Below are 9,855 nucleotides of genomic sequence, written 5' to 3'. Positions count from 1 at the left end.
TATAGCTAAAGCTATCTGGCAATCCTCTTTATTGGCAAAAACCTTACCCTTATAGATACCTTTCCCATCATCCTCATAATCAAGATCCGGTATTTCAGAACTAACATAATCTGTGTCGTCAAACAGAGGAGGAATTTCAAACTCCTCGTCATCTATATCTTCTAGCCTGCGACCATCCAGTGCAGTTGAAACTCCCTGACCACGACCACCTGTCCACGTGGTTACATCAACAGATTCGCCAACAACTACTCCAACCTGTTCCAGACCACCAATTGTCCTCACTTTATTCTCCTCTTTTAAAGGAACAGCTCCGTTAACTAAGACAGTGTGATCAAAACAGGAGTTTGTGTTACACATAACCTCCACCACGTTCACCCGACCAAACTGATCGCCAATGAAATTCCCCCAAAACTCTTTATCATAGCTCCTTGGGCTCACAGCTACATCGGCTAAAACAGATTCTTCTTCTTCGTCTACATCTTCAAAACTATCTTCCAAACCGTCAATTTTTTCAACACAACCTAATTGTGTACTTGTCATCCCACGACCAACCCCATCTTCTACACCCTTACTGCCCTTCATCTTTCCCTCTATTTCTGCCAACTCAGCCATATATTCTTCATCAACCTGGCTTGTTTCAAAAGAAAATGGCTTCGAACCGGCTGTTGAGGCTTCCCCTAAAAACCCTTCTTCACTACCGCTGTTACTAAGCCCAAACGAAGAACACGAACTACGTCTCTTCCGACTTAGCTCTCTCCAATCGGAAACCTCAGCGTCGTTACCCATTCCTCTCTTCTTAACATCCTCAAATGTTACAAATAAATTCAACCCACAGTTCTGACTAAGCATCTGAATATAATACTGAAGTCCTAAATTCGTTGTCACAACCACCGGAGGCGTCCTCACCCCCGTCGTCAAATCCATAAACGTTGGTATGCAGTAACTCAGATTAGCCTTCTTCTCCACCAATCCGAATTCACCAACGACAGAAACTTCTAACTCTCCTAACGTTGTGGTCGAAGACAGTGGAACAACACGCGAGAGAAGTTTATTGTCAACTTTGAATCCCCAAACGCCGTCGTCAGAACAGCTCCAGCTACCGGAAATTACCACACAAAAACTCGGATCTTCACCCTACATCACAAATCAAAGGAAGATATCACACCCATCCACGAACATCAAACAGAGTTGCATTAATACGACCCTATCCACACAACGTAAACCCTACATCAACTTATGTCTCCTATCCACAAACAATCTTCAAATCTAACAAGGAGCATACATCCAACGGTGGAGAACAAAGAGAGGTAAGTAAGGTAATTTTTAAGAAGAGAGGTAAGTTGTTAGTAAGGGCAAAAATATAAAAGGAAAGTGGACACATAAGCAAAAAACTTGGGAAAGTATACCATGAGTGGAAAGTGGGTTTTCGTGACAGAACTCACACTGAAAATGGGTTTGAGTGACATTTACCCTACATTCTTTGGATTTCTTAAAATTTAGAAGATATCTACAGATTAATTAAAATGTCTTACGAATTCGTTAAAATATATTTTGAACGACCAAGATAACTTATAAGTTATAATCTTCGTAAATTGATACTTTATGATGAATATTTAAGGGGTCTAACTAATCACATACATTGGTATAACTCTGAACCGGTTTCCCTTGGTTAATCTGAATCCAACAAGAATTCTAATTCACTTGGGAAAATTTTAAGGCAACTACAAGAGAGAGAAGTAGATAGGAAGAGAAGGAGATAGAGACATAGAGTGTGTCTGAGAAAGTGAGAGAGAGAGACGAGAGGAAGTAGTAGAAACTCTGATTTTCTAACGAGAGAGAGATGACAAGGAACTCTGATTTTCTTGGGGCCATAAAAGAAAGGAATAACGGAAGCTTCTTCATGATTCTTCAGACTGTAAATGTTTCTTCAGAATGCATGGTAACATGGTCTAAACTCTTCTTGTTCTTCTTCAATTTAGTTTGGAAAGGTTGAAACTTTTTTGGTTCTCTGTAACAATGAGTCTTGCTTGTCCTAAAAGGTTGAATCTTGTTAGCTTTCTGTAACAATGGGTTTTGTCTTAAAAGGTTCAATCTTGTTACGTGTGTTTTAAAGGTAGGATCTTTTCGTTACGGTCTCAAATAACTCACTAGTTTTGTTGCTTCTCTGTCTGAATGTGAGCTGTGTTTCAAAGGTTGAATCTTTTGTTCAATTGTATTTAAGGGTCTCAAAAAAACCTCACTGCCATTTTTATCTTTAACGAACATGGTTTTGTTGAATCTCTAGTTCTCTTTCTGGAATGTGGATCTCTGCTTTATAGTTCACGTTTGTTTCTTCTTGATGTGAGTTCTGTCCTCTGTTCTTGTTGGGTTTGTTTTTGTGTTTGATGGAACAAAGTTCACTATATTTTGACTATTGTCATTTCAGTCTTCTTATATATTTGTCTCTTCATCTTATTTGCATAACCTAAGCGAGCACTTCCTCATGACTTTACGAGAAGCTTCTCGGACAAAGAGCTCTCCTGTAAGATGAAGATAAGAACGCAATGGGGACGCTCTTGGGAAGTAGGGATTTCCAAAAACCCGAGGTTCTACTTCATGGAGATGTCCGGATGGGAGAAGTTTGTGAGTGACAACGCCTTGGGACACAGTGAGTTTATTACCTTCACTCACAAAAGGAAGATGGACTTTACTGTGAATATCTTTAAGCAAGACGGCAAGGAGATGATCCAACCTCCACAACCCGCAGCCTTCTTGGCTTCTTCAAGTAACAAGATTTGCTTTTCGGATTATGAAACAGTGAACTGGATGAAGTCATTTTGATTCTTTACTTTTGGATGATGAATCAGGCAGTATCAAAATAGAACAAGAGGGAGATGACAAGAGGGAAGAGGTGGTGGTGCCTTCTGAGTTGAGTAATCGTGGCCGGACAACAGCAGCTGAATCTAATGGTAGGGAGCTCAAGTTTGGGAAGAAGCCAGCTGAAGGATCCCAAAGTTCTAAGAGGGCTGAGAAGCTGGTTTTTCCCGGGAGAGGTTCCCCAGGAGCCTCTTCCTCTACTGCTTTCAAATTCACCATAATCATCAAGAAACCATACTTGCTACAATACCTGGTGCGATAAGACAAAGCAAGACACTAATACGTGGTTGGTTCTCTAGTTAAAACAATTTTTTGTTATGTTTTTTCAGCTGATACCAAAATCTGTTGCAAACTATCATCATATGCCGAAAAAGAAGGCAACGTTCAAGATCCATCATCCAGATGGGAAAAGGTCATGGGATGTGACTTATCTGTTAAGAGAGACGCAAGACATTTTCTCTGCTGGATGGCTACGTTTGTGTAAGGATTACCCTCTTGCTGTTGGGAATACCTGCGAATTCACACTCATCAAACCAAAAGAGCTGCTTCTTGTTGTCTCCATACCCTAAGAGAGTCGCTACTCGCTAATAATGATGGATGTGAGGGGTGTCTTGGAGAAGAACCCACTGAGGAAAAAAGACTTTGTAATGGTGTTGTCTTTAAGTTTTATGTTATGACTTTAGTTTGGTTAAGTTGCCGTATAACTTTTATTATTATTTATCTATGGATCTTGATATGCTTCTGACTAATTTTAGGACAATACTTGCGAGGTTAAAAAAAAAAGACTCTCTGCTTCTCATTTATGTTGTTCATAAAAATGTATTGAGGCAAAAAAAAAAAAAGAGAACTGTTCATCAACAGAGCTATATTTATAAAATCAAGTTTCTGAAAAAATGTATGAACCTAAACCGACAAAATGAAATTAGAACTTGCGAACCAGATTTAGAGGTTACAGAATAACTCGGTACAATCAAGTTTCTCAGGCAAATTCGTGTCCCAAACGACCAGGTTACAGTATTCAACAGAAGCAGAGATCATTCAGATGAGTAAGTGGAACCGCAGATCTTCCTTACTGACTTTTCAGCAGCTAAAAATGCATCTCTTCGGTAAAAAGATCATGGCCTAAGCTTACAATGGTCTTTAATTTGCCATGACCAATCAATTATCCGATTTTTCTGCATCCAAATTAGACATTGCCTCAATGACAGAGCAGAAGGAGCTGTCATTAGGAGTAATGCCTTCACTTTTCATTTCCCTCAGTAGCTCCTCGGCGAGTTCACCATCCTGGTTTTTACTCAAACCTTTTAACAAAGCATTGTAGGTGAGAAGAGTAGGATTAAATCCGAGACTCAACATCTCATCCCGAACCATAAAAGCATGCTTTGTATCCCCTTTCTTACTATACCCACTTATTAGAGTGTTGTAACTAATGTGGTCAGGTTTGATTCCTCTTCTCTTCATCTCCCCCATCAGCTCACGAGCTTCCTCAAACTTTCCTTCTCCACAGAGCCCTCGCATCAAGCAATTGTATGTCACATCATCAGGATTGACATTCATCCTGTCCATCTCCTTAAGCAGTGAAAACGCACGGTCCATGTTGCCTGTAGCACAGTGACCATCCATCAAGGTGTTCATCATCACAAGATCAGGCTTCATTCCCATCCCTAGAACTTTCCCAAACAACTCATCGGCCTCCCTAGTTTTATTTCTTCTACAAAGGACATAAATAAGCGACGTGTAAGTAAACTGCGTAGGCTGAACTCCATCAGTCAGCATGTCATCGTGCAAAGCAAATGCTTTCTTTGCATCTCCATGCTGGCAATATCCATTTATGAGTATATTGTAAGTAACAGAATCCAATGCAATACCCTTCTCTCTAATCTCCCTTATCAATATTTCAGCAGCTTCTATCTTATTCTCCATAAACAAACCATGAATCAATGTGTTGTAAGTATAAAACGTCGGCTCCATACCTTGTTTCACCATCTCATCCCTATAAGCAAAAGCAGTCTCCAAATCCCCATTGTTACTACAACCACGGATCAAAATATTATAAGAAACAGAGTCCGGAACCAACCCAATCTCCTTCATCTCCCTCAACACATCAGAGGCTCTTCCTTCATTACACATCCAAGACAGAATCGGGTTGTATGTCTGCAAATCTGGTTGAAAGCCTTTAGATTTCATTTCACTGATAATCAAACGAGCTCCTTCGATTCGTCCTCTCAAAGAATACCCTTGAACAAGACTGTTGTAAGTGACAATGGTAGGCTTAATTCCAAGACTCTCCATGATCCATAAAAACTCTTTGGCCTTCTTTAACTTCCCTTCTTTGCACAGTACATTGATCATTATATTGAAAGTGTATACATTTGACTTAATCTCCATCCTATACATATCAGCATAGAAGACCCAAGCACTCTCTGTACGGTTCAACCTTGATAACAAACTCAAAATGCAGTTACAAGTTTCTGTTTTGAGATCAAAACCTTTCTCCTTCATCAGGTAAAAGCACTCTATAGCTTCATCGACCATTCTCACTTGACAGCAACATCTGACTAGAAGATCGAAAAGAATCGTGCTTTTAGTCTCCAATCGATCACGGGCAAGCACCAGTTCATCGAAAAGGTCTCTAATTGAGTTCTTATTAACAGCTTCTTTCAGCAACTGAGTAACGGGTTTGGGAGAAGAGAGCTTAGAGACAACAGCGATGGCTAAACACTGTGTTTGAAAGTCCAGGCGACGAAGGTCGATGTGGTTGACGAAGTTGAAGGCTAAATCAGGAGTCTTGACGAGGTTGAGCAGAGTTGTTGATACAAGCCAAGGTGTGAGTTTGTCTGCAAGGTGTTCGACGAAATGCCACTGAGAAGATCTTATTGAATCGACCAAAGCAGCAGAAGTTACCGGCGGTAAATCTGACTCCGTGGTTGACGTAAGGGACAAAGAAGAGATACGTGCGGCGGTCGGAGAACAGCCGGTGCCGGAAAGAATTGAGATTCGGTGGCGGGCTAATGTGAACCGTCTCATGGCGCAGGCCAGGGTTGACGAATTGAAGAGGTTCCCTCGGTTTATAAGTGATGATGCAATCTCTTGGTCCAATTCGGGGTTTAATTTGGGAGTGGTTATTTCATTTTTATGTTGAGGTTGATTTCGATTTTTTGGTTCAACTTCAAAGTAGATGTAATTACAAAACAAACCGAAATTAATTCAGTACATTTTGGTAAAAGTATCTATTTAGATATACAATTAAAATGAAATGATACAACATTTTGATTGATTTTTTGTTAAGTAAATTATATAAACTTTTGCTTAAATATGTCAAAAATAATTTTATTAATATAGTAGTTATGTAGCTTGTGGCATTCTCGTCATCATTTAATAATATAATTTATATAATATTTTATAATAGTTGAAGATTACATCAATCAGACAAATATAGAATGAAAAACATGTTAACAAATATTCCCTCCATTGATGTTTTGACACTTTCACACATATTAAGAAAAATTTTAGTTTTTATTTATAAATTAATTTGTAATTACTTTTTGGTAGAGAGAGAAAATATAAACTAATAACAATTCAAAAAATTTAAATATTTTCAATGATTACTTCTTGAAATTTACAAAACATCAATCTTTGTGGGACAAAAAATATGTCAAAACATCAATCTTTATAAGACAAAGGGAGTACATTACTAACCATAAAAGTCAATGATGAATAAGTGAATTTACACATGCTTTTTATACGAGAGCCTTATTGGCTAACAAATAATTAAAATCTGCTAATTTTTATTTTCATAATCAGTCTCAATCTAATGAAATTGTCATTCTTAGTTATCATTTTCGTGATGACTTTATAATAGTTTAAAGCTACTAATGATACTCAATATATATTTTTAATCAATTTGTTACGTCTATGTAAATATGATTTTTTATGTACAAAATATGATTTTCTTAAACTCGTAATCTAACACCAAAATATATCTGTCATTATTTCCACCGTAGTATTTTCCATGAGGATTGTTTCTAAGAGTTATGAAAATTTAACAAAGGTGGCTAGAAACTGAGATAAATGATTGTGAGGAGATTTATGTTTCCAACAATGAAAATAAAATAATAGCAGTTGTCAATTAGAAAAGAAAATCATTACACATGATCAAAACGCTTTTGAAACTGAAATTAGATAATCATCCTTTTACTCGCCTAAAGAAAATAAATTTTTTAATTATGTATGAGATTCCACATAAACAAATATATTTCTAATAATTTTAGATTTCTAGAATTTACAAATTTTTCTCTTTGCTAATTATGCTTTATTGTCTTTTACTTATTTTTAATACTAAGTACAATATATGTTTGATATGATGCACATATTATTTTTGATATGAAAGTTATATGTCTTATCCATTTTTTTGCACTAAATATGTCTTATCCATTAATATGGGATGTATAGGATTAAAATCTGATTTTTTATGATGTAAAATAAAGCTAAATCGTATTATAAGATGTAGTGGGTGAAATTTAAATCCGGTTAAAAAAATATTAAATAAAATATAAAATCAATATGCAATGTATTACTTATTTTCAATTAGTTTTAACTTTTAACTAAATTCAACATACTGTATATTTTGTTTACCCGCGTAAGTAGTGTTTTATAAATTGTAGTATTAATTTGATTTTGGTTACTATATCTGATTTGGCTTTATTCAGGTGATCAGGTCAATTAAATCAAATGTGTAGGTTGGATAAGACAAGAATTACGGAAAAGAATCAGAATTTATACTACATTAATAAAAACGAGATATTACAAAACAACCAAGGACAATGTTACAAAGTTACAACAAAGGGAAGCTACAAAACCCAAAATTATGGGCATAAATACAAGTATCAAGTATAAAAGTCTGAAACCAGAGAGAACCATTCATAGGCCTCTTGACTTATTAAGAATCCCAACAGCTTTTTGATCAATCTTCATTCTCTTCTCTCTCTCTAGGCACAGCACCAAACTCTTTGATTAGAATTTCAGCCACCAATGGAACCAAATCTGTGACACGAACACCTTTCTTATAGATCTCTCCAATATGCGAGTCACTTCCTATTCGTCCCCCGACATACACATCAGCTCCCTCAACTGGCTTTCCTTCCTCGCCGCGTGTCAAGCATCCCATAAACCCGATATCCGCAACTTGGACTTGTCCACAAGTGTTGGGACATCCTGTCCAATGCATCCTTATCGGTCTTGGCACAGATACAAGTCTCTCTACTTCTTCTGTCACTTTTAAAGCTCTTAGTTTTGTCTCGATGATAGCTTGTCCACAAAACTGGCTACCAGTACAAGCAACTAAGCCTTTCATCAAGATAGATGGCTCAGGGGAGAACCTGTTCTTGAGAAACGGCTCTTGAAGCAAAGCTTCAGTTTTCGAGGAATCCACATTTGGGATAATGATGTTTTGCTCCACCGTGAGTCTAAGCTCGCCTGAGCCGTAGGTGTCAGCTAACCGAGCAAGCTCATCCATGTCATCAGCTTGTAGCCTACCAACCGGAACATGAAGGCCAATGAAGCTAAGACCTTCTTGTTTCTGAGGGTGGACTCCAAAATAGTCTCTCCTCTCCCATTGTTTATTCACAAGATCCTCTGAAGATCCTCTCTCGAGTTTCCCATTTGGCATTCTCTTCTCTACTTCAGCTCTAAAACCTTCAACACCCTATACATATATTTACAGACAAAATCAACAATCAAGAACTTCAAAACAAGTAAATGATTGCAAGAAGAAGAATGTACTTACAAGTTCATCGATAAGCCACATCATTCTTGTCTTCTGTCGGCTTCCTCGAGTTCCAAGATCTCTGTAGGCCTCTAGAACAGCTTTGCAGAGTGGAAGAACATCATCAGCAGGTACCCAAGCATCAAGAGGAATAGCTTCTTCACATCTTTTGGGACTAAAGAATCCTCCAACAAGCAAATTGAATCCAAACCGGCCATCTTTATTAGCAGGCATGTACGCTAAGTCATTGATATGTGGATGCTCATAGAGATCATGAGTCCCAACCACACACACATTCCACTTTCTTGGCCTGCAATTAAACAAAAACAAAAACCCTTTTAGCTAATACATTCACGTACTCAATCTTAGCATCAACGACTCAAAAAGTGAACTCACAAGTTGGTGAAATCTGGATTGCCTTGAGAATTAGCAGTGATAAACTGTGAAAGAAGATTCGTGTAAGGCCTAGTATCAACAATCTCCTCCGGGTCAATCCCAGCTATAGGATTACCAACAGGGTTCCTAACATTATCCATTCCACTCTGTAGACTCGTTAACCCTACAGAAGCAAGACCTTTCAAGATCTCAGGCACATCAGGCAACACAACACCACGGATCTGCCAGTTCTGTCTAGTTGTCACATCAGCACATCCATCTTCACCATACTTCCTAATCACACTCGCTAAATACCGAGTCTGTGCACTTGTAGTCACCCCATTTGGTAACTTCAACCTCATCATAAACTTACCATCTGCAACAACACCAAAAATAGATAAATCCAAATGTAGTAAAGATTCAGAGTAAAGACAAAACCTTTCCACTATTAGATCCCACAACTGAAAACAGAGGATTAGAGAGAACATACACTGATGCTTTCGACGGTGGAAGAGACCAAGCCACTTGAGTCTAACATCAATATCATCTTTAGAAGACTTTTCACTATCAAGCTCTTCCATTGACTTCTTAGCAAGCTCTTCAATAACATTCTCCATAAACAGCTTCATTGGCTCTCTCTCGATCTTAACCTTCTCCTGAGGATTGATCCCTTTGCGAAACTTCTCCTTGAGGATATAAAACCCATCTTTCAACTCAACCCTTGGCTCAAGCCGATCTGCGTCGACGGATGCGGTGGATTCCGCGGGAGCGGTGGTCTGAGCTGCAGCGACAAGAACGGATCTTTTGGGTTTGGAAGAAGGGAGGAGAGGAGCTGTGAAAGTGAGAGAGAAAGAAGTCAT

At 38.1% G+C, this 9,855-nt stretch overlaps 3 protein-coding genes across 3 annotated transcripts; 1 reads left to right on the top strand and 2 right to left on the bottom strand.

Moving 5' to 3' along the window:
• On the top strand, nucleotides 1,766–3,501 carry LOC104766732 (B3 domain-containing protein At2g16210-like). Its single transcript, XM_010490673.2, has 4 exons — nucleotides 1,766–1,939; nucleotides 2,470–2,764; nucleotides 2,847–3,109; nucleotides 3,186–3,501. Exons 1-4 carry the CDS (start codon nucleotides 1,841–1,843, stop codon nucleotides 3,423–3,425), a joined length of 897 nt encoding a protein of 298 aa, XP_010488975.1. The 5' UTR covers nucleotides 1,766–1,840; the 3' UTR covers nucleotides 3,426–3,501.
• LOC104766731 (pentatricopeptide repeat-containing protein At2g15630, mitochondrial-like) lies at nucleotides 3,707–5,977 on the bottom strand. Its single transcript, XM_010490672.1, has one exon. It carries the CDS (start codon nucleotides 5,881–5,883, stop codon nucleotides 4,015–4,017), a length of 1,869 nt encoding a protein of 622 aa, XP_010488974.1. The 5' UTR covers nucleotides 5,884–5,977; the 3' UTR covers nucleotides 3,707–4,014.
• Nucleotides 7,613–9,855, bottom strand: LOC104766730 (ferredoxin--nitrite reductase, chloroplastic). The gene is made up of 4 exons (XM_010490671.2): nucleotides 9,486–9,855; nucleotides 9,017–9,371; nucleotides 8,642–8,930; nucleotides 7,613–8,560 (listed from the first exon to the last, which is right to left on the bottom strand). The coding sequence occupies exons 1-4, from the start codon at nucleotides 9,853–9,855 to the stop codon at nucleotides 7,820–7,822; spliced, it is 1,755 nt and encodes a 584-aa protein (XP_010488973.1). The 3' UTR covers nucleotides 7,613–7,819.

The sequence above is a fragment of the Camelina sativa genome, chromosome 19 (assembly GCF_000633955.1).
Source record: "Camelina sativa cultivar DH55 chromosome 19, Cs, whole genome shotgun sequence".
NCBI classification, from domain to species: Eukaryota; Viridiplantae; Streptophyta; class Magnoliopsida; order Brassicales; family Brassicaceae; genus Camelina; species Camelina sativa.
The sequence above is the reverse complement of the archived record's forward strand: the minus strand, read 5'-3'. Positions and strand labels throughout refer to the sequence as shown.